At 53.0% G+C, this 18,351-nt stretch overlaps 1 protein-coding gene across 4 annotated transcripts in view; it reads left to right on the top strand.

Annotated features, from left to right (window-relative positions):
• The window catches only part of SLC66A2 (solute carrier family 66 member 2), a 48,747-nt gene that overhangs the window by 306 nt on the left and 30,090 nt on the right, over nt 1-18,351 (top strand). The window contains exons 1-3 of one of the 4 annotated variants that reach the window (XM_027118830.1): nt 672-1,156; nt 6,309-6,442; nt 13,836-13,886. In XM_027118830.1, coding sequence (XP_026974631.1) covers nt 954-1,156; nt 6,309-6,442; nt 13,836-13,886 — 388 coding nt within the window. In that variant the 5' untranslated portion in view covers nt 672-953. Of the gene's footprint in view, nt 1-664; nt 1,157-6,308; nt 6,443-13,835; nt 13,887-18,351 lie in introns of those variants that run through there. The other 3 variants (XM_027118832.1, XM_027118833.1, XM_027118831.1) reach the window with 3 other exon arrangements.

Genomic DNA, 18,351 nt, shown 5'->3' with positions numbered 1-18,351 from the left:
TCCTCAGGGACACGCCCCGGCTCAGGATGGGGAGCCCCACAGACCCGGGCAGACCACGAACGGAGGAAGGACCCCTGGAATCACGGGGCGCTCAGACCCTGCCCGAGTCCCCACGAGGGGGGCGTCCCCGGGCCTCGCGCTGACCCTCGGGGCGGCGACAGGACCCGGTCCTCTGCTCCCGTTGGCGGCGCGCCGCGTCTACAAGGCAACTCGCCGTGGGACAGATGGCGCCGGGTCCACGTGGGCCCCTGGCCCAGAAGGAGAGGCCCCGCCAGGCAGCGATTTCCTAACCAGGGCCGGGTGGGCCCACGGAGCGCCCTGGCCACGACCCACGACACCCGGCTTCGCCCCGGGTCCCGCCCCCACCTCCACGCCCACCGGCGCGCTCTAGGACCCAGCGGCGCCCGCCCCTCCGCCCGGCGCGGGCGGGGCCACGTATTGTGACGTCACGCCGAGGCGGGGCCCGGCACTTGGACAGACAGAAGGAGGGTGGACTGACCGCTGGGAGCAGCCGGCGCCGGTGAGCCCGGCGGGGTCAGCAGTGTGCGTGGACGCGGGCGCCGCGCTGGGCTGAGCGTCCACCCCGGGCCGGGCCCCCTGGGCAGTGTCTACCCTCTTCCCCCCTCCTCCCATCCCTCCGACCCCCAGGCTGTGCGACCCCCTCGCCCGGAACTGAGCCCCCACCCCGAACTGAAAGTCCACCCCGGGCCGGCGCCCCGGAGGAGGGGTTCGTGCCCCAGCCGCGAGCCCGGCGGTGCGCACCCCATTGGGCGTGGAGGCCCGGCCCGAGTGCTTTACCGCTTTTCCTCTCTCGCCAGGCCCCGCGACGGAGGACGGCTCAGGGCAGCGGCGGCATGTGAGGGTGACAGCGCGCGCGCCAGGAGCCCGAGAGCGCGGAGCGCGCGTGGGCCAGGTGGACGTCAGCCTGCCGGCGGGGCCGCCGGGCGCTCGGGATGGACGCCGAAGGCTTGGGTTGGCTTTTGGTCCCGCTGCAGCAGCTGGTTTCCTGGGGGGCAGCTGGGGCCATGGTCTTCGGAGGGGTGGTGCCGTACATCCCGCAGTACAGGGACATCCGGAGGACTCAGAACGCCGAGGGCTTCTCGACCTACGTATGTCTGGTGCTCCTGGTGGCCAATATCTTACGAATCCTCTTCTGGTAGGTTGAGGGCTTTCTTACTGTGGGGTGCTCCCAGGGAGATGGCTTTCTCCTTTTCTGGGTGAGGCCGGGGTGGGGTGGGGGCGGAAGTGCTTGCACTTCCTGGGAAGGAGCTGGTGAAATGGATGATACTTTTTCCCAGGGAAAATGGTGGGATTGAAGTGGAGAAGCTCACATAATCTCGGATCTGCGTCTTCATTTTCGGTGGCTCGTACATGTACTGGATGCTTGCCCAGGGCCTTTTCTGTGGAGCTGTGTCCTAGGACTGGGTCCATGCCCTTAGGAATTTGGGTGAGGTTTGGGGGTAGTGGAGAGAAAACGAAGGGAATTAATGAATACCAGTAACAGAAGGTGGTCAGCATAGGAAGGACAAACCACGGGCCAGTAAAGGCTCTCAGGAGGGAACCAGACAGGAAGGAGTGCTGTGGGGGTGGTCTGCCTTGAAGGGTGGTCCCTTCCTGCCTTCCGCCTTGTGTGTGCGGGTTTGTTTTTGTTTGTTTTAACAGTAAAGTCAACTTTCTGGGTAATACTTAAGAGACTATGTTTTCTTGCTCCTCTCAGACCAGCTTCCTCTTATTATCATTTGCATTCTGGTCAGGAACTTGAAGTTAATTTTAACAGTTGTTGAAGTCAGACGTAATTGGGAGGGTACACTTTCAGAGGAAGTGATAAGAGGTCTTGCGCCCTCACTGTAAGGCCAGAAAAGCCCGCAACTTTCCTTCCTTCTAGACGGTCCCAGGCCCCTCTGTGAGCACAGACAGGACAGCCTGGGACCGGGCAGCTGGCTCCTTCTTTTGACTTTTTGGAGTAATCGTGCTTTCTTGCTATGGAGTTTAAGTCAGCCTTACCGAGGCACGATTTACAGGGAAGAAAATCACCCGTTGTGCAGTTTGATGAGTTTTGGCAGATGTCCCCTCTGCAGTCATCAGGGTGTGAGTCCCCTGAGTCCAGAAGTTCTCTGCTCCTTCACCTTCTGTCCACCTGGCCTAAGGCAGCCCTTGGTCACTCTCACCGTGTTTTTGCTCAGTCTGAGGTTTTAAAAGGTGAGCTGGTGAGTCGACCCCTTCTCCTGGAAGAGTTGGTCACACCATGAGCCCTGTCTCTGGGCCAGTCCCTTCTGAAGGAGGGGTCAGAGGGTGCTTATCTTTTAACTTGTTTAGCACAAGTTGAAAAACTGCATTTGACGACTCCTCCTTTCCCGGTGGCTGAGGACAGCACTCGCCCGCTGCAGCAAGACTCTCCCCTTCGCTCTCTCAGCTGCCCCTCTCTAGGTCTAAGGTTGCACAGAAGCAGGTCCCAAACTGGAATCGTGTGTGACACTGCTGTCAACCCTGAGCACCCTGGGTGTGGCCCCCGGAGCTCCCAGCCCAGGCCCGGGCCTTAGGTCGGGAAGCAGCATTTCCTTTAGGCAGTGGCAAGTTTTCTGGAGGAGTGGCGGAGGATTGGCTGAGGTAGCATTTCTTACGGGAAATAGTTCCTTTGAGAGGGCTTCCCCCCAGCTATGCTTATCATTCAGAATTGCAAAAAGAAAATAGGATAGCTAATCGACCTCTAACTATCTGTTTTGGAGAAATCAGAAATTAAACCAGTTTCTTGAATGCCATCTCGTCAGTGTTTCTGGGTTTAACAAGCCAGCATCTGATGCGTTGGGACTGGGAGTTCTCTCTCCATTGTAGGGCCTGAGCCTTTGAGAAGGAAAGAGTCTTTGGTGGAATTCTGAACTTTGTGCACTGGCACGTCCATTTCTGCACATCTGATTGCCCCTTGCCCACAGCATCAGCTGCGTGAGCTGTCCTGGGTCCCTCCGTGAGTTCAGTGGCTGCTGTGTGAACACACAGGGCTGCCCTCAGCCTGGATTCCAGAAGACTGTGGGACCCTATGGGAAGAAGGGAGGGCTGGCAGAGGTCTCTCCTCCAGGATCCCTCTGACCTGGGGTTGTGCTTTCCCTGTGTTTCACACCTGGCAGTACTTTGTAGTTCACGTGGTGAAGCCCAGCAGACAGGCCGGGCTCCGTCTACGACTTGTAACAAATACACGCGTCTCCTCCCACGTGGTCCCAAGGCCCCACTGCTCTGAGGGTGATGCCTGTGCTCCCTTTCCTTCCTTTCTCTGGAGCCTCCAAAGCCCCTACTCCTGGGTCCCCTAGCAGCCCATTTGATTTAATAGGTTTTTGAGGGTTTCCCATGAGCCAGACACTGGGCAGGTGCTGCAGGGTTAACGCTTCAGCAGAAGTGCTGTATGGAACGTGCCAGACACGTGTATATGGGTGATGGGTGGTGGGGAGGGGGAGAGCACCGGCTGGGAGCTGTGGTGGGCTCCGGGTGGGACGAGAGCAGTGATGGACTTGGAGGAAGTGAAGAGTACGTTTCCCAAAGCTGGCTGGGAATGCAGTCTCCAGAACTCCAGTCTGCCTGGGAAGCCACCCAGGGAAATGTGTGGTGTGAGGCGTGTGAGAAGCTCTGCAGTCCTGGGGGTCGGGGGTGGGGTGGGGGAAGGCTGACCAAGCTGTAGAAACCTGGCGTTTCTGTAACTCACGGAACTCTAATGCCTTTATTTCTTGCAATTCTTCCCATCCTTTTGCAGAACCAGCATTGAGCAGATCATACAAAATGCTGATGTGCAGGATTTGGCCTTTGTGGTGTCGGAAGCCAGAGGGTGGAGTGATTCTGTAAATGAGAAGGGGAGGGAGGGGGCCAGGGTGCAAGGACGGTGCTGCAGGGCCATCTGACCCAGGGCCTGAGGCATTCACAGAGCTAGTTCTCCAGCCCCGTCCCTATCTGATCAGAGATATGGTGACACTGTACCGGAGACGAGAGACATGGTGACATTGTATTGCGGGTGTAGTAAAATGGTATCGGAGATGTGGTGCCACTGCACCAGAGGGCTAGTGACAATCTGCTACTCGAGAAGCCAGTCAGGGAAGTAGATACACAGCTTTTCTTCCAATCGAGCTTTTCTCTGCTACTTTGAAGACGCTTAGAAGGTGTTCCTTGTGGGAGCTTTTGCTCAGGCTCGGTGAGGCAGTGCACGTTCTCTGCCGTGTGCGTCTCCCTGGGAGCGAGACATGTGCACTGCACCGGGGGATGGCGCTTCCACTGGCTGCTCCAAGCAGCAGGCCACACGCTCGTCTGCTGGGCTGTCCTGTCCTCTGCTGCAGACCAGGCTTTGCCAACTGCATTCTCGGGGGGGGGGGGGGGGGGAGAGGTGCCCGGTGACACCTCTGCCGGCACAGACTATTAGCATTAAAGGCAGAAGTTTAAGTAACTTGATAAGTAAAAAATAGTGTCTTTCTATTTTAATTGGCTTTTAAAAATTACTAATGATGTTGAACTTTTGTTTCATATTTGTTTTGTCCCTTGTGTATCTTCTGTGGAAAGTTGTGCTTTTTGAAATTTTCTGTCTTGTTCAGCCTGTCTTCACCCTAAAAGCAGTTTAATGTTCACTCTGCCCCCCTTACTTCACTGTAAATACTGAATTTACCTAGATTGGATTTTCGGTGTGTGGTATAAGGGGAAGCACAAACCTTCATCCCCCCCACCCACCCCCGCCCCCCACCATTTTTCTAGTCGCTCGTTGTTTCTGTTGAAAACAATGGAAGTAGCCTTTATTACATAAAGGCCCACCCCGTGTCTTCAGCCTTGTCACTAACTGGAAATGAGCTTGGTCCCTAGACTGACTTTTTGTGATGCCCGCCCGCTCCAGTCTCCCCAGCCTGGCGCAGAACCTTCTCTGTCTTCTCCTCTGGACTATCTGTTGATTAGTCAGCCCCCCGGGGTCAGTCAGGTAACCAGTGGGGACTAGTTCCTAGAACTGCTAGAAACGTCCTCAAGCAGCTGTAGGGTTGTGTCCGCACTTTACGGAAGAGGTGAAGCCCGGAGGTGGTGGGGCACAGTGAGGAGGCCGGGGGGCAGCGTGGTCCCCAGAGCCAGCCTGTGGCGGAGCGCGTGTGTGGCCGCATCAGCCAGCTGTCAGTGACCCTCTCCTTGTAGGGGCGGGTGTGAGAGCGAGGCCAGGGGAGGTGGGCCGGGCCGTGTCTCCTGGTTTCCAGGAGAAGCTGGAGGTCAGACTGCCATCCAGGACCTCCCGACTGTGACCTGTCGGCCACTAACTCGGGTTGGGGACGCCCCGTCAGGCCGCGCTGCCGCTGGTGCCAGTGGGATCTGTGCTCTGGAGCAGCCAGGCTAGGATGGGGGCCTGGGCTTTGAGGGTGCTCTTCTCGGGCCTCGCCTTAGAGGTGACAGTTCTGCAGGCCAGTCCTGTGATGCTGGTGGCCACGTTTGAGACCCCAGCTGGTGTGCGGAGGGCAGTGCTGTGACCAGCCCCTGGGCCGGGGTCTTCTGATGGGCCCAGCAGTGCCACTCACTGGACTGTGGCTGTGGCCTCCAGGAACTCTTGGCCGAGCTGCTGAAATGCTCAACACACTGGAGGAAAGTCAGCAGGAAGGCCTTGGGGCCTGTGGCTGGGAGGGCTGGGCAGGCTGGGGCTCAGAGAAGAGAGTGGACGTGGAGGCGTCCGTGCGGGCCAGCCAGGCCTGGTCGGGCATCAGGGCCTGAGGCTAGCAGTGCGGACCATGCCCTGCCTGCCGTCTCCTCTTCTCCAGTGAGGGCTGGGTGGCCCGGCCCCCCACTGCTCTGCTCACACTGGGGGCCGTGCTGGCCTGCAGACCCCACTCCCCACGGCCAGGGGCCAGGGCTGCCATCGGTCTCCAGACTCTGGAACGAGCCCTGGGGAGGCAGGTGTTCCAGCACCTGGGCTTCTCACCTGGTGGCGGCTGGGCCTCCGCAGGAGGGCGACGGTCAGCTGGCCGGACCGGGGGTGGGGGGGCGAGGGCAGGAGACCCACTCCCACCGGCCCTCGGCCCTGGGCCCTGGGAGGGTCGCAGCGGCTCCCGGGGGGGCCTGCAGCGCGAGGAGCAGCCTGCCCGTGACTCGGCTCTGGGGGGCGGTGGAGGCCCGGTCTGGCCGTCGGGGGGGGGGCGCCCGGCCCCTCCGCATCCCGGCTCCGTGCCACCGTGGCGTCTGGAGACCTGGCCAGCGCCTCCTGACGCCGCGGCCCCTTCCCCCGCAGGTTCGGGAGGCCGGTTCCGTGCCTCCGTGGCGTGGCATCGGAGGCCCGGCCAGCGCCCCCTGACGCCGCGGCCCTTCCCCCGCAGGTTCGGGAGGCGCTTCGAGGCGCCGCTGCTCTGGCAGAGCGTTGTCATGATCCTGACCATGCTGCTGATGCTGAAGCTCTGCACCGAGGTCCGCGTGGCCAACGAGCTGAACCTGAAGCGCCGGGTCTTTGCAGGTTGGTGACCCGCAGCTGTGGGGATGAAGCCCAGTGACTCGACGAGCAAGGCTCGGCTGGAGCTCTCAGGGTGGGGGGCCTCCACCAGTGCCACCCCAGCAGCGCTGGCGTCGCCAGGTGGCGCAGCGTCTGGCGCGACACCGGTGTTCGCAGTCAGCCAGGTGACACCGTATCGTGTGAAGCTGGAACTCGGGCGAGTTACGACCTGTTCTTGCCGTGTGCCTCGCCGTGGCCGTCGTCACGCGGGCCCCTCAGCTGGGGCAGGAGGGCGGCACTGCTGGTCTGTTTCTGATCAGGCCGGAGCCAGATGTTTCCTGCAGAGGCGGTTTTATCTCTGACCTTGTGTGTGGCTTGTGCACCAAACGCAGCCTCTGTTTTTCCCATTCCCTGTGGCTGAGTCAGCCGGCATCTTTCTCACATACCTTGTTAGACATTCACCCGGCGGCGTGCTCTGTGGGCCTCGGGTGGGCACGCGGGGTCCACGAGCTCGGGCAGGCGAGCCCCACGCTCAGCTCAGAAGATAGAAGGTGCTCCTGCTGGCTTTGCCTTCTCCTTTGGAAATGTTTCTTTCAAGCCGATGTTCTGTGTTCGACCGCGCGGGCTGTGGGCTTCTCTGTGCACGAGGGTTGATGCCGTACTTCTGGTTTTTCTAATGCCTAAGTCTAAGCCCGCTCTCCCCTTCGACTTTGTCTGAGAATGTGGGTGTGTGCGATCTCAGCTACTGCTTAGAGAAGCGTTTTCTCTGGAGTTTGTTTAGTTCTGGGACTCCTGCAGACTTGAGGTCTTGCCCAGCTATTTTTTCCCTGGTGGTTATTTTCTCTCCCTTTGAGGGACTCCTCTCCTCTTGTGTAGCTTCTGTTTCTAGAGTGAGAGTGAGTGTGTGCTAACTTCAGTCTTTGTAGAAGTGGGTCAGCCTCAGCTCCGATGAGGAGCCTGGATCAGTTAGGGTCACTGAGATGATGAAGAGGATCACCCGCCACTGTCTGTTTCCGGTGTGTTTTTGCTTTTTCTGTCCCGTTAACGCCATCCTCCCAGCTGTGACTCAGGAGATCCACCAGAGGTGGTGCCGCTTGTACCGCTGCTCTTGCCTAGAAAGCAGGGCTTCTGGACCCTGGACCCCTCATGAGTTGAGGAGCTGGCTCTTAACTTTCTCTGAGTCGAGGGCTTTCTGCCCAAGCGGCTTCTGCCCCTGCCCTCTGTGGTCTGTGCCCTTTCGAGCCTCCCCTTTAATGGGTGCAGGATCTCACAGCCGAGTGCAGAGTGGGCCGCGTGGGGTGGTCAGTGTGTGTCTTCACCCAGGGCGGGCGGAAGGCCTGGAGAGGACACCCGGTGCCCTGGTGGCGTATTGGTCCTGCCCCTCAGGCTCTGCAGCGGGAGACCAGGCTTGTGACCTTGTTTGAAACTGTGCGTGGGTCGTGAAGGCGGAGGGTGCCAGGTACAGCAGGTGTTGAGGCCTCTGGGTCACGCGGCAAACTTAGAGTTTAACGTTGGACATTTGATAGCAGCTCACGGTGATGGCCGGTCTGCTGGTGCACGCCGGCCCTGGTGGAGGGAGGACCGTGCCTCCTGACCTCTGGGCCCCCTCCTGACCCCGGCCCTCCCCCACTGGGTCCCCTGCGGCCTCAGGGAGAGTCGTCTCCTAAGCTCCGCCCACACCGGCTGAGCGTCTGAGCATTCAACACTTGAGTCCAGATCGGTTTACATGTTTCCGTGTCTACTGTTTATGAGACACACAGGTCTCACCACCGCACTGTGGGAAGCTTTTAATGAATGTGTGGGTTTATTTCCTCTCATTTGCCAGAAGTAGGCGGGTGGGCTGTGAAGAAGCCGAGCGGTTCGGGCCTGGAAGCTCTGAGAGCCCGTGGGCCGCTGTGCCGCGGCCCCCGTCTCTCCCCCCACCCTCCGTGGCAGGTGGCTGGCCTCCGCTTCCCGACGTGTCGGCCGAGGCCTCGGGACACAGACTTCTTGGGGAGCTGACCATGCACATTACAGTAACTCTCCAGGAGAGTCTGGGGAGCTTTGTTTCACGGGTTCTCATAGGATGGCCAGGCAGCCTAAAAAAAAGCTTAAATATTTTCCAGCTATCTTTTATAGAGGTTTGCAGTTTTGAAGGTCACTAATTCAACTTGAAAGTTAAGGTTAAAGAAACATAGATGGTGGTGAGGAGAAAAAGCAGGTTACTTAGAAAATTAAATATCTAACTTGTTATCTGAAGAGCAGCATGTGCTCATTGTAGACATTTTAGGGAAGACAGGATATACAGTAAGGGTAAAACACCTTCCATCCCGCCACCCAGCGGTGACTGCTTTGAACATCGTGCTATAGTTTCCCATTTTTTTCTTTTCTCTTTGTTAGTCTCCTATCACAAAATTGGGATCATTTTCAAAATTAGGATCAAACGTTTTCAAACCTCTCTTTCCACTGGCAGCTTTTCCATGCCCTTGTGTGTAGTGGGGGCAGGGCCAGGGGTGTGGGTCCCCCTCCTCGGGTTGTCCCAGGTGAAATGGCATCCACCGAGACCACGTGTTTCAGGGAGGAATTGGCTGGAGACACTAATATGCGCCTGATGTTTAACTGTGAACTAGGAGTGAAGTGTGGTGTCCGTCTCGAAGGTGCTGTGTTTTTCCTTTTTCGCTTTTTATTGTAGAGAATTTCAAGCACGTAGAAGTAGGGAGAGTAGCATAACGGAGCTCCGTGTGGCACCATAACCACCTCCAGACCCCGTTCACGTCTTTTTCCTGCAGTTTCTGAAGCAAATCCCAGATGTAGCCTCTTTATAGATAGTCTGTAACGTATCTCTAAAGAAATCGTCACCCATAAGAAATCAATGGTTCCTTATCATGAAACCACCATCTGTGTGTGACTTTCCAGCTGTCTTGTCCGTTTCCTGACTTTTTGGCCAGTTTGTTTCCTTAAATCAGGATGCAGCACACACTGTGATTGGCTGGTGTCTTTTTGTTGTTGATTTGTCTTTTTAATCTATAGGTTCTCCCTAACTCCCCTTTCTCCTTGGAACTTATCTGTTGTTGAAACGGGTCATTTGCTGTGAGCTGAGCGCTGCACGCCCAGCACAGGGTCAGCAGACCAGCAGCAGTGTTCAGAGCGAGTCAGGCCCACGGGATCTGGACGGAATCGGGCTGCTGAACCAGGTCTGTCTGGGACGCCCTGCAGAGAACATTTTAAAAGATAACTGGACCCAGGTCTGGCCCTTTGTCTTTGCAGGACTGTTGCGTCCTTCCTCTGGGAGGTGTGGCTGTCAGCTGGCCCCTCTGGGTGGTGGCAGCCACGGGGGCCCAGGGCCCAGTCTTGACAGTCAGCCCTCGGCCACCAGCCCTGAGGCTCCGCCGTCTCAGCTTCTGTAGAGAAACTTCCCCACAAACGCTACTTGGTCTTCTGACGGTTTGATTTGTAAAGGAAGGCAGGTGAAGGCCTATATTTGCCTCTTTTCAAAATTGGTTCCCAGCACCTTGCAGCGATGAGCACATTTGTTTGTACGTTATCCTGTGTTTCATGAGGTGGAAGCCCCTTTACCCACCTCTGGCCAGTGGGAGCCTCTGCCGCCGGCTCTTTTTTTTTTTTTAATTAATTTATTTATTTATTTTTGGCTGTGTTGGGTCTTCGTTTCTGTGCGAGGGCTTTCTCTAGTTGCGGCGAGCGGGGGCCACTCTTCATCACGGTGCGCGGGCCTCTCACTGTCGTGGCCTCTCTTGTTGCGGAGCATAGGCTCCAGTCGCGCAGGCTCAGTAGCTGTGGCGCACGGGCTTGGTTGCTCCGCGGCATGTGGGATCTTCCCAGACCAGGGCTCGAACCCGTGTCCCCTGCATTGGCAGGCAGACTCTCAACCACTGCACCACCAGGGAAGCCCTGCCGCCGGCTCTTGATCTTTGACCTTTGGTCCTGTGGACCCCGGACACTGGGGCGACAAGATGCTCTGAGCGTGCTGTCCAGTTTCCTGCCCCAGACCTGCAGTCAGCCAGGTGTCCGAGGAGCCTGGTCTGGAGGTTTCCCAGGAGACAGAGTGCCCCCTCCCAGGCTGGCCTTTCACGGGGCCCTGGTCGGCTCTGATCTTCCCACTGCAGCCCAGGGACCCAAGAATAACAGAGCGTGGCGTCTCCACCAGGCGCCTCCCTCGTGGCTCCTGGCCAGGTTCCGTCATGAGGCCGCCGACAGCGAGGCTGCTGAGAAGCTGCTTCCTCGGGGATCCTCAGGGCCACACGCTCCTCCCGCCAGATTCCCGTGTTGTACTGTCACTAAGAATAGTGCCTCCCGATGGGTGCATCACCAACCGGCTGCAGGCGTGAACTCACCTGAGGTTTGCCCCACATCTCAGCACTGGGGTGGCATTGGCTGGGGAGGTGGCCAGGAGGGGTGACTGCTGAAGGGGACAGGTTTCCTGTGAGGTGATGCAAGTTCTAAAATACCGTAGCAGTGGTGGCTGCACCACACACCTGTGGGCATCCTCCACACCACTGGGAGAGCGACTTTTTATGGTGTGTAGTTACAGCTCAGTAAAGCTGTAAAAACACGTTGGGTGTGGAGGGTCACGTACCATCCTGAGATTGAAAGCTGAGGACACCCCCTTGCCCAGGAAGATGTTTATCCACAGACCGTCCTGCATTTTCAAGGGCTCCGTTGTGTCCTCGGACATCAGGCTACGATCCTGCTTCAGTTCAGCCCACTGCCCTGGAGCTGACACAGGGTCTCCTGTTCCCGTGTTGCCTGGACCACCGTGATAATACTCCTCCTGGTCTCCCGGTCCCCCGGTCCCCCTGTAGCCGTCATCCCTTCCACCACACGCAGGCACCGTTGCCCCCGCGTGGTCTCTCCAAGGTGCCCCCAGCAGTGAGTCTCAAAGTGTGACAGGACTAAAGCCCCTGGGGCAGTTGAGGGCCTGCCTCTGGTCCACCCCCCAGCCTCCTGCTGGCCACCAGAGGCTGACTCTCCCGTCTCAGCTCTGCTGGAACTTCTGCCTTGTCATCTCTGGTTCCTGGCTCTGGGGCTGCTCGACGAGTGACCCCAAAACTTGATGACGTGAAAGGACTCCACAGTTCGGCTGTTTGCTCGAGCTCCTTTGTCACGGTCTCATTCACTCTCTCCCTCCCCCCCTTTCTCTCTCTGTCTCTCCCTCTCACTGTCTCTCCCCCTTACCCTCTCTTTCTCTGTCTAGCTCTCTGTCTCTTGCTCTGTCTCTCCCTCTGTCTCTGTCTCTCTCTGTGTCTCTGTCTCTCTCTTTCACTCCTCTCTCATGTGTCTGGGTTGGTGCTGGCTGTTGGCCAGACCTCAGCCGGGCTCTGCTGGAACATCCCTGCGTGGCCTCCTCATGTGGCCTGGGCTTCCTCACAAGGTGGCGCTGAGTTTCAAGGGGAGAACCGGGTGGACGCTGTATCTTTTTAAAGATCTAGTCTTGGAACTCACACAGCATCACTTCTGAAGACCTGCAGTCTCAGGCCCACCCATGGTCAAGGGGGCAAAGACCCGCCTCCTGGTGGGGGAGGGGAGGTTCTGAGGACAGTGTGGTCGTGTGTTTTTTTAAAGATCCAGTTATTATTTATTTATTTTTGGCTGCGTCGGGTCTTAGTTGCGGCACGCAGGATCTTCGTGGAGGCACGCGGGATCTTTCGTTGCAGTGTGCGGGCTTCTCTCTAGTTGTGGCGTGTGGGTTTTCTCTTCTCTAGTTGTGACACGCAGGCTCCAGGGCTTATGGGCTCTGTGGTTTGCAGCATGCAGGCTCTCCAGTTGTGGCATGTGGACTTAGTTGCCCTGTGGCATGTGGGATCTTAGTTCCCTGACCAGGGATTGAACCTGTGTCCCCTGCACTGTAAGGCGGATTCTTTACCGCTGGACCACCAGGGAAGTCCCAGTGCAGTTGTTTTGGAACCTTCGTGCCTGGCCTGGAGTGTGTCCTCAGTACAGCTCTGTGGAAGCACATGATTGTTGAAAACACTTCTAGCGTCTCTCAGCTTCAGAGCCCACTTTCCTCCATCTGTCCTATGCAAAGGTGTCTTTTCTAAAACGTAGATCTGATCATGTTGCTTTCCAGCCAAGGAACCTTAGGCAGCTTGGCGCAGTACACAGGGATGTGACCTTCCCACCCAACTTACCCAGCCCTCTGCTTGCCGACCCCCAGCTCTGCACCCGCGCACTCTGTGCGTCTCCCAGCCATGCCCGGTGCTTCTGCATGTGCGAAGCTCTGCTCGTCAGCTCAGTGTGATCAGGCCTGGAGAGGAGAAGGGAAACGGTGTCTGAAACGCACAAGTAACTGAGTTGAGCGCTCTCTCCTACAGCCTCCCTCCTCTCCCCTCCTTCCGTCTTTTGGGATTTTGATCTGTAGAGGAGGTGCCCATGAATGGTGAAATTGGTCTGAATCAAAGAAATAGAAGCAAAAAGCTGAGAGAATCTGACCAACTCCGAGGGGTCAGAACCCAGAAGGTCCAGGAGGGGGTGTTGGGGAGAGGGGTGGGGTGCGGAGAGGAGCCTGCAATTTGTGGTTTATAAACCACTCCCCCTGCCCCGACCCCCCAGCTCCTCCCGTCTAGGCAGCAAGTCTGGTGTTTGCTTGTAGTTGATTACATGCAAAATTTCCATTTTGGGGTAGAGTGAACATGGCCTGGGGCAGGTGACACACGACCTTTGGTCTTGCCTCTGCTTTCTGACCTCAGTGACTCTTCTCTTTAACTACCGTCCGTCCCAGGCCCCACCTGCAGGTGGAACCCAGCTGGAGGCGCTCTGTCTTCAGGGCCTCTGGTCGGTAGGTCAGTCGGTCATTGTCCTGGGGTGGCCCAGACTAGGGAGGTCTCAGGTGGGGTGGGGTGCTCGGAGGGGCAAGGTACCTGGCAGTCGAATTGTCGCACACTGGGTCAGGTACTCCTTCCTGGGCCACAGTGGAGACAGCTGCCAGACCTGCTCCCTGACTGGGTGTGATGTCCGAGGGCGGTCAAGTTCACGTGCTGAGCTAGCTCTCCGTTTACGGCGGGAGTCCTGTTGAGTGTCCTCTGAAAATAGCTCTATTGAGCAACCTTCGGAGAGTTTGGACCCTGAGACAACTGTCTTGCAACCAGGGCTTGCGTACAGATGAGTTCCCAGGGGAAAGTAGAAGTAGGGTCTGCTGTATCTCTGTCAGCACCTCTGACCTTAGAAATTAAATGAAAATGAGGTGGTTTTTCATTTTTTTCCCTCTGTCCCAAGCACTTATTTGGAGGAGGGTAGGTTTGGAGAAAAATGGTTCAGAAAGTGTATTTCCTAATGCACAGAAACCAAAAGCTTGCTGTCTTCCTGTTCCATTGTTTTTTGGGTTTTTTTTAAAGAAATACAACAAGGACTTACCAGTGTTAAAACCAGTCTGTTTTTGTCTCTTCTTCCTTCCTGTTTTCTCTCTCTCTGTCTTTAAATGTAGCTGCAGATAATAAAGATGAAGCCAGAGCCCCCCCCAGGCGATCATATCTGGGTAGGTACCACGCTGCATGAGCCCCCCCAGGCGGTCACATCTGGGTAGGTACCACGCTGCATGAGCCCCCCCCCCCAGGTAGTCATATCTGGGTAGGTACCACGCTGCATGAGTTCCCCCAGGCGGTCACATCTGGGTAGGTACCACACTGCATGAGCCCCCCCCAGGGCGGTCACATCTGGGTAGGTACCACGCTGCATGAGCTTCCTCCTCTGCAGCTCGTCCCTGTCTGTCTCTGCTCCCACCTGTGCCGCATCCTCACCTTGCATGCACATCATCCACCCAGTGTGGCCGAGGCTCCAGCCAGCTAACCAGCCACACCTGCTGTTTTCGAGCATGAAGTAGCTCCTAGAAACCTGCCCATTTCCTGCGTGTGTGGGAGGGGGGAGAGGAGGGAGGGGCATGGAGAGGTGGAAAGAAAGAGAAATGATCGGAACACAAGTTTTGGAATTCTTCTGTTCAAGTTATTCCAAAGTATTTTATTCTTTTTGATTCTGTGGTAAATGGAATTGTTTTCTTGATTTCACTTTGGTTTGCTCATTGTTTCTTTGTAGAAATAAAATTGATTTTCACATATTGATCTTGTGTCCTGCAACTTTGCAGAACTTATTTATTCTAATCGTTTTTTAGTGGATATTTGAGGCTTTTCTATATGCAAGATTCTGTTACCCGCAGATAGAGGTAGTGTTACTCCTTCTTCTCCGATCTGGATGCGTTTCATTTCTCTTTCTTGCCTAATAGCCCTGTGGCCAGAAGTGGGAGAGCAGGTGTGCTTGTCTTGTTCCTGATTGTAATGAGAGGGCATTTAGTCCTTGACCATTAAGTATTATGCTAGCTGTGGATTTTACAGAGATGCCCTTTATCAGGTTGAGCAAGTGCCCTTCTGTTCTGAGTTTGTTGGGTTTTTCCATCATGAAAGGATATTTAAGTTTGTCAGATGCTTTTTGTGTCTGTTGAGGTGATCGCATGGTTTTGTCCTTTATTCCGCTTTTACGGTGTATTACATTGATGGATTTTTGTATGCTGAACCAGCCTTGCATTCTCGGGATAAATCTCATCTGATCATGATGTATAATCCTTTTATAAGTTGCTAGGTTCTGTTTGCTAGTATTAGGTGGAGAATTTTTGTGTCCGTATTCGTAAGAAATATTGGTCTCTTTTTTTCCTTCTTCTTGTGATGACTGGTTTTAGTATCAGGATAGAACTGGCTTTATAAAGTAAGTTAGGAATGGGAAGTGTTCCTTCCTCTTCTATTTTTTTTAATTTTAAGACTTTGCTATCAATTCCTTATTAATTAAAATGTTTTAATTGAAATATATTTGACATATAACATTATGTAAGTTAAATGTGTATATGTTAATTTGATACATGTATATACTGTGATATGATAGCCATGGAGTGATAATGAACACCTCTATCATGTTACATAATTATCTTTTTTTTTTTAGTAGTTGGAATAATTACTCTTAGTCTCTTAGCAAGTTTGATGATTATAATTCAGTGTTGTTACCTGTATTCACTCTACTGTGCATTAGATCTGTGGGGCTTATTTACTGCTTGTTGCAAGTTCACCAATTCTTTTAAATGTTTGGTACAATTATCCAGTGAAACTCTCTGGGCCTGGGCGTTTTGTGGGAAGTTTTAAAAGTACTAATTCAGTCTTTTACTTGTTATAGATCTATTCTGATTTTCTATTTCTTCCTGAGTTAGTTTCAATAGAAGTTCTTTCTTGGAATTTGTCCATTTAATCTGTTATTTAATTTGTTGGCATATAATTGTTCTTGGTATTCCCTTATAATCTTTTTGACTTCTGTACAGTTGGTGGTAATGATCTTTCTTTAATTCTTGACTTTAGTAATTTGACTCTCCTCCCTTTCTCTCTCCTTCTTGTTTTGGTTCTTCCAGCTCAAGGTTTGTCCATTTAATTGGGTTTTTTTTCCCAAAGAGCCCACTTTTGGTTTTGTTGATTTTTCTCTATTGTTTTTCTAGTCCCTATTTATTTCCACTTTAGTATTTATTATTTCTTTCCTTCTGCTTGTTTTGGGTTTAGTTTGCTTTTTTTTTTTAGTTTAAGATAGAATTAATTTATTGATGAGGTATTTCTTCTTTTTTTAAGTTGACGTATAGTTGATCTTCTTCTTTTTTTTTTTTTTTTTTTTGCGGTACGCGGGCCTCTCACCGTTGTGGCGTCTCCCATTGCAGAGCACAGGCTCCGGACGCACAGGCTCAGCGGCCATGGCTCACGGGCGCAGCCGCTCTGCGGCATGTGGGATCCTCCTGGACCGGGGCACGAACCCGTGTCCCCTGCATCGGCAGGCGGACTCTCAACCACCGCGCCACCAGGGAAGCCCAGTTGATCTTCTTTTTAAATATAGCGTCTACAGCCGTAATTTCCTTGTAGGGAATGCATTAGCTGCATCCTGTAAGTTTTGGTATGTTGTGTTTCTGTTTGCATTTTGGTCTTAAAATATTTTTAAATTTCCTTCAGGATTTCTTCTTTGACTCATTTGTTATTTTTGAGTTTGTTGTTTAATTTCCACATATTTGTGAATCCCCCAAATTTCCTTCTGTTATTGATTTTTAATTTAATTCCATTGTAGTTGGAGAACATATTTTGTATTATTCCAGTCATTTTATTTTATTTTATATTTTAAAAAAATGTATTTATTTATTTATTTTTATTTATTTATTTTTTTGCGGTACGCGGGCCTCTCACTGTTGTGGCCTCTCCCATTGCGGAGCACAGGCTCTGGACGCGCAGGCTCAGTGGCCATGGCTCACGGGCCCAGCCGCTCTGCAGCATGTGGGATCTTCCCGGACTGGGGCACGAACCTGCGTCCCCTGCATCGGCAGGCGGACTTTTAACCACTGCGCCACCAGGGAAGCCCAAATGTATTTATTTATTTATTTTTGGCCGCATTGGGTCTTTGTTGCTGCTTGCGGGCTTTCTCTAGTTGGGGCGAGCGTGGGCTACTCTTTGTTGTGGCACGCGGGCTTCTCATTGCAGTGGCTTCTCTTTTTGTGAAGCACAGGCTCTAGACATGTGGGCTTCAGTAGTTGTGGCACACGGGCTCAGTAGTTGTGGCTTGCGGGCTCGAGAGCATGGGCTCAGTAGTTGTGGCGCGCGGGCTTAGTTGCTCCTCAGCATGTGGGATCTTCCTGGACCAGGGATTGAACCTGTGTCCCCTGCATTGGCAGGTGGATTCTTAACCACTGCACCACCAGGGAAGTCCCTATTCCAGTCATTTAAAATTGAGGCTTGTTTGATGGCCTGGTTGATGGTCTCTCTTAGAGAACGTTCCATGTGCACTTCAGGACGATGTATATTCTGCTGTTAGGTGGAGGTGGAGGGGTGTCTGTTAGGTTTGTAGTGTGGTCAGGTCTCCTCTTCCCTTTTTCCTCTGTCTAGTTGTTATGTCTGTTACTAAAAGTGTGTATTGAAATCTTCAGCTACCTTTAGATTATTTGTTTCTCTTTTCACTTCTGTCAGTTTTTGCTTTTTATATTTTGGGGCACTGTTGTTAGGTGCATATGTTTATCGTTTTATCATACTGATAGATTGGCCCTTTTATCATTATAAAATTTTCCTTCATTTCTAGTGATGTTTTTGTTTTAAAGTCAATTTTTTTCTGACAGTAGTGTAGCTACTGAAGATCTCCTATGATTGCTGTTTGTATGGCATATCTTTTTCCACTTTGCTTTTGACTTCTTTGTATCTTTGAATCTGAAGTACGTCTCCTGTGGACAGCATATAGTGGATCGTTTAAAAAAACTCATTCTGGCAATTCTGCCCTTTGATTGGATTGTTTAATTCATTCACATTTAATGTTATTGTGATATGTTTAGATTCACACCTGCCATTTCAGCTTCTGTTTTCTATCCTCATGTCTACCCTAACCCCCAACTGTTCCTTCTTTACTGCTTTCTTTTGTATTAAGTGAACATTTTCTAGTGTAATATTTTAATTCCTTTAATGAGCCTTAAATATATATATATAGACACACATACATATGTATGTGTGTGTGTGTGTGTGTGTGTATACTACATTATATCACATTATATTATATTATTTTCTTGGTGGTTGCTCTAAGGCTTATGATATGCATCTTACCAGAATCTACTTCAGACTTATACTAACTTAATTATTTAATCAGTTAAGAGAGGAAAGGAGAAGAACTACGCACATATACTGTCTTTTATAATTACCTACATAATTACCTTTACCTATACTTTTTGTTTTTCTCAAGTGGATTATAATTATTGCCTGATGTCTCTTTCTTTCATCATAAAGAACTTATTTTTTGTATTCCCTGTAAGATGGGTCTGCTAACAAGAAATTCTCCCAGTTCTTTTTTATCTGGAAATGTCTCTATTTTGCCCTTGTTTTAAAAAAAAATTTTTGCAGGAATTTCCTGGTGGTCCAGTGGTTAGGACTCCACGATCTCGTTGTTGAGGGCCCGGGTTC

This window comes from Aethalodelphis obliquidens, unplaced genomic scaffold, assembly GCF_003676395.1.
Source record: "Aethalodelphis obliquidens isolate GAN/ISIS:26980383/991018 unplaced genomic scaffold, ASM367639v1 scaffold19, whole genome shotgun sequence".
Classification (NCBI taxonomy): domain Eukaryota; kingdom Metazoa; phylum Chordata; class Mammalia; order Artiodactyla; family Delphinidae; genus Aethalodelphis; species Aethalodelphis obliquidens.
The sequence above is the reverse complement of the archived record's forward strand: the minus strand, read 5'-3'. Positions and strand labels throughout refer to the sequence as shown.